Source organism: Gymnoscopelus braueri, assembly GCF_963280865.1.
Source record: "Gymnoscopelus braueri genome assembly, chromosome: 9".
NCBI lineage: Eukaryota > Metazoa > Chordata > Actinopteri > Myctophiformes > Myctophidae > Gymnoscopelus > Gymnoscopelus braueri.
In genome coordinates, this window is record NC_137610.1 from 56,088,922 (window position 1) to 56,093,642 (window position 4,721).

Here is a 4,721-nt window from a genome sequence, read left to right on the forward strand (position 1 = left end):
TTTCATTTTTCTTAATCAACAGGCATATGGTTGTTACACCCAGTTCTGTCCATTGCCTGAACCTCAGGTCCAGCACTCCAGGTTTAAATGCCCCATCGTATGCAATCCATTTCTGCTATGGTGTTTCATGTCTGCTGTTGTCCTGTACTGTCTGTATGTTTTAAACCACTACTCTGGCTGTAAACCCAATTGCCCTTCTGGGACATTAATAAAACTTGAACCTTGACCTTGAACCTTGAACATCATAAAAGCAGATGTGATCTTCCTCATAATATGCAAACACACCAATCTTCTGGACATTCATTTTTACACAGCCGGGCTTAAAATTAAGCGGGATAAATTATTATTATAAAACATACCTTAACCACTTTAGCCCTATTTTATAGGCTTGTAGATCTGCTAATGTTAACATTTTAGTACTTTTACTTTTGTACTTTGAGTGTATTTTGATGAAAATACTTTTGTACTTTTACTCAAGTCAAATTTTTAACAAAGGCCTTTTACTTGTAACAGAGTATTTTTATATACTTACTTACTTACTACATACTTGAGTACTGTTTGTATGGCCCTGCTGGTATTCACAGTGTTCGTGTGAATGCAAATCATTCTCACACACAACATGACATGACATCAAAAGTGAATGAAAGACAAGTCATTAACAAATGAAATGTCTGGGTGGGGGTGTGTTGGGGTCTTTCACTGTTGGAAATTATCTCCACAAGCTGCAATATGTAAGCTATTTTTGTATGTTTGTATTTCGTATTCTATTTGGGTGGAGGGGACTGTTTCCCATTTTTCTAGTTAGACGTTTTATCTTAATCAGAAATAAATAATTAAATTAAATGATCCAAGACCAACACCAAACCAATTTTGATTTGAGATCGATGTGCAAATGATTTGTTTGGTAACAGGAAGAGGGCATTCTGGGCACTAGGGGAAACTGGGCACCTAGGAAGAGTGGGTACAGGTTGTATCTGTTTTGGTGCCCAGATGTCCCTCCCTAGTGCCGACTGTTCCACTTTGGAAGAGTGGGCACCAGGCCTCGGAAGAGTGGGCACTAGAGTGGGCACTAGGCTGACTGTAGGGCCTCTTACGAGGGACTCCCTGATGGGACACTAGATATTCATAGAACTGGAAATAAAGCAATCATTTGGGCCCACTTGGGGGCCCTGGAATAATTCCCTGGAATAATTCAATTTTTTTTCTCTTTACATTCTGTTAAGATGCCAAGGAGGCTGGATTCAACCTACACATTAGTAATATGTTGTGGTATTGGAAAAAAGTGTTTTGTTGAAAGGTCAAAGCTCTTGTTTGTTCAGTAACAGGGGTCTCTCCAACTCTTTGGCAAAGTGAAAATTTTATTTAAAGGATCTACACCATGAATTTAAAAAAAATATTTGATATTTAATATCATATGGTGTATGTCCCTCAAACCTTTTTCAAAAGGTTTGAGCCTAAATCATCACTCAGATATACTCATCCCAAGTCAATTGTCTCTGGCTTATACAGCACTTACAGCTGCAATACCAAAACGTCCTCTTGGGCAGGGGGGGGGGGGCTACTGAGCAATTCTGTCTGTTAATAAAAAAAGTTATTAAAAAAAAAAAAAAAAAGTGGAAAGATTCTGCATAAAAAGAAGCATCTAAGAAAAATACAAAATCGAAAAAAAACACTTTGAACATTTTTGAACAATTCCACCAAGTGTTTGAGGTGCCTGTTTCACCCACTTCCGGGGGCTGGAGCCAAAATCCGAGTCCGACTTAGGGGGGGTAGAAAAAGTTTCGGAGCGATTCGGGCACTTTTCATTTAACATTGGGAACGCAAGTGACATCACTTGCGTTGCACATTCTGAAATGGCCTGTTCAGACACGCCCATTCTGAAAATCTCTGAAATGAGAATGAATGACTGAATGTTAAAAAAAAATATTTTTTGGGGTACAAGAGACACTGGGGAGCCCAAAAAATACTAAAAACCCCAAGCCGCATACTACTACCATCCGGGGGAGCCCTGCTCAGAATTCATGGTGTAGACCCTTTAAGGTAAGGATATCACTTTGATCCAATCAGGAGAGAGAACCCCACGAAGCTCATTTACATATCATTTTCAGTTTCATGGTATTCCAGTTCCAAGTTTGTTTGCTAATTTTTTTGTTTGTTTAATCAATTCCACTTTCACTTGTTTATCATGTATCCAAGTTGGTTCCTTGGTATCCACACACATGTGATAGATTGTGTGTGTGTGTGTGTGTGTGTGTGTGTGTGTGTGTGTGTGTGTGTGTGTGTGTGTGTGTGTGTGTGTGTGTGTGTGTGTGTGTGTGTGTGTGTGTGTGTGTGTGGGGGTGGGGGTGGGTGGGTGTGGGTGTGATTTGCATGTCAAAGCTCCACCCCTTACCAGACAATAAAAGATTCACCTTCAGTTCTGACCTAGACTGCTGCTGCTGACTCTTTCAGATGAATGGACTATAACAAGAACCAGGATTCACTGTGAAATAAAGTCAACTTCAGGGAACATTGCATCTGAAGCAGGGACAGTTACGACCACTGACTGGTTGATTTCCTTTCTTGATCAGAGTGATTATAGCTTCTCTGAGAGACGTAATGGCTTCGCAGTCGGCTCTTTCAGAAGAGGATTTTTCCTGTCCTGTGTGCCGTGACATCTTTAAAGATCCTGTTGTCCTGCTATGTAGCCACAGCTTCTGTGAAGCCTGTCTGCACACATGGTGGAGAGAGAAGCAAATAAAAGAATGTCCAGTTTGTAAGAGGATATCTTCAATGGGTCGTCCACCCTGTAACCTGGCTCTGAAGAACTTGTGTGAGGCCTTCAAAGAGCAGATACATGATCAGAGAGCTTCAAAACGCCAGAAAACTTCATCAGGGTCTGAGGATCTCTGCAATCTGCACGCTGAGAAACTCGAGTTCTTCTGTTTGGAATGTCAACAGCCAGTGTGTGTTGTGTGTCTTGATTCAGAAAAACACACCGACCACACTTTCAGTCCCATTGATGAAGCTGCACTGAACCGCAAGAAGAAAGTCCAGGAATCACTGAAGCCTTTACAGGAGAAATTAAAGGCAATTAAGGATGATAGCAGTAAATATGCGCAAACAGTAGCATACATTAAGCTCCAGGCCCAGTACACAGAGAGTACGATTAAAGAACAATTAAAAAAGCTCCATCAGTTTCTACAAGAGGAAGAAGTGGCTAGAATCTCTGCACTGAGAGAGGAAGAGACGCAGAAGAGTGAATACATAAAGTGCTTAATGTTCGATCTGAGCTATTCCATTGAGGTCCTTTCAGCAGAGATCACAGCCATAGAGCTCAAGCTGAGCGCTGAACACAGATCATTCCTACAGAACTACAAGGACACAATGGAAGAAATAATAGAGACTACCATCCGAGACTACCATCCGGGGGAGCCCTGCTCAGAAGCACGGATAGACGTGGCCAAACACCTGGGCAACCTGACTTTCAGAGTCTGGGACAAGATGAAGGACATTGTCTCCTACACTCCTGTCATTCTGGACCCCAACACTGCCAAACCAGGACACGTCCTGTCTGATGATCTGACCAGTGTCAGACCTGAAATGCAATGGCTTCCTGACAACTCAGAGAGGTCTGGCATCTATGGCTTTGAGGTTCCGGACAATCCAGAGAGGTTTGACTGCTTGGACATTGTCCTGGGTTCTGAGGGCTTTAACTCAGGGGCTCACAGCTGGGATGTTGAGGTTGGAGACAGTAAATACTGGTCACTGGGTGTGTTAGCAGAGTCTTTTCAGAGGAAGGGAATTGGAGCGGGTCCATTCTGGAGAATAAGCACCGGTTCATACTCGATGGCCTCCTCACCAGGGTCAAAAACGAATCTCTTATGGAAGCAGATTCCTCGTAGGATCAGAGTCCAGCTGGACTGGAACAGAGGAAAACTGTCATTCTCTGATCCTGATACTAAAACACACATACACACCTTCACACATACTTTCACTGAGACTCTCTTTCCATTCATTAGCACTACTACTAATATGAAGATGTTACCAGGGAAGGTCAATGTCAGAAACATTGATGCTGATGAACATGATGCTGATGATAGATGTTTGTTTGTTTATTCAGATTTCAGCATGATCACAGATGTTTAAAAAGACAGGTGCCATTAAAAACACTGAATTATTTTGCTGATTACAATATAAAACTTCAAATCTAAAAAATGCAATTGCCTATCTAAAAATCTAGTAACATAAAACAATCTAACATCCACTATCATTTAAAAGTCTGCACATATATGGGATTGGTGATTTCTTGTATCTCTCAGTTAGGCAATGTAGAGTGTCCAGGTCATCTCCATTCCTTGTTTGGCGACCAGAGATCTCCTTCCTGAGGCAGGGTAGCCAGTTTCTGAAGTTGGACTTAAACAGCTTCCTGGCAAAGTCGAGACACAGTTGAGTGCGCCTCTCTGCTAGGGTGCACAATGTGAGGCTGCGGAGAGCCTCTGTGTATCCCGAGTACCTCCGGCCAAGTATGATTTTGCAAGCCCGTTTCTGAACTCTTTCCAGTCTTTTCGTCTGGTCAGCAGTTAAGGAACTGTGCCAGACTGGGACTGCATACTCCAGCACCGGACGCACATAGCCTGTGTAGATCGAAACCAATTCAGGGTCTTGGACCCCAAATTTCTTCAGGCGACATAGGACGAAAAGCTTTCTATTGGCTGAGGTCAACATATAGTCCACCTGGC

At 42.4% G+C, this 4,721-nt stretch overlaps 1 protein-coding gene across 1 annotated transcript; it reads left to right on the forward strand.

The window, feature by feature from the left end:
- Nucleotides 1-2,598: 2,598 nt before the first annotated feature.
- LOC308092394 (E3 ubiquitin-protein ligase TRIM35-like) lies at nt 2,599-4,432 on the forward strand (the record flags this gene model as incomplete). The annotated part of the gene is made up of 2 exons (XM_080438255.1): nt 2,599-3,454; nt 4,353-4,432. 2 exons carry the CDS (start codon nt 2,599-2,601, stop codon nt 4,430-4,432), a joined length of 936 nt encoding a protein of 311 aa, XP_080294381.1.
- Nucleotides 4,433-4,721: the final 289 nt, after the last annotated feature.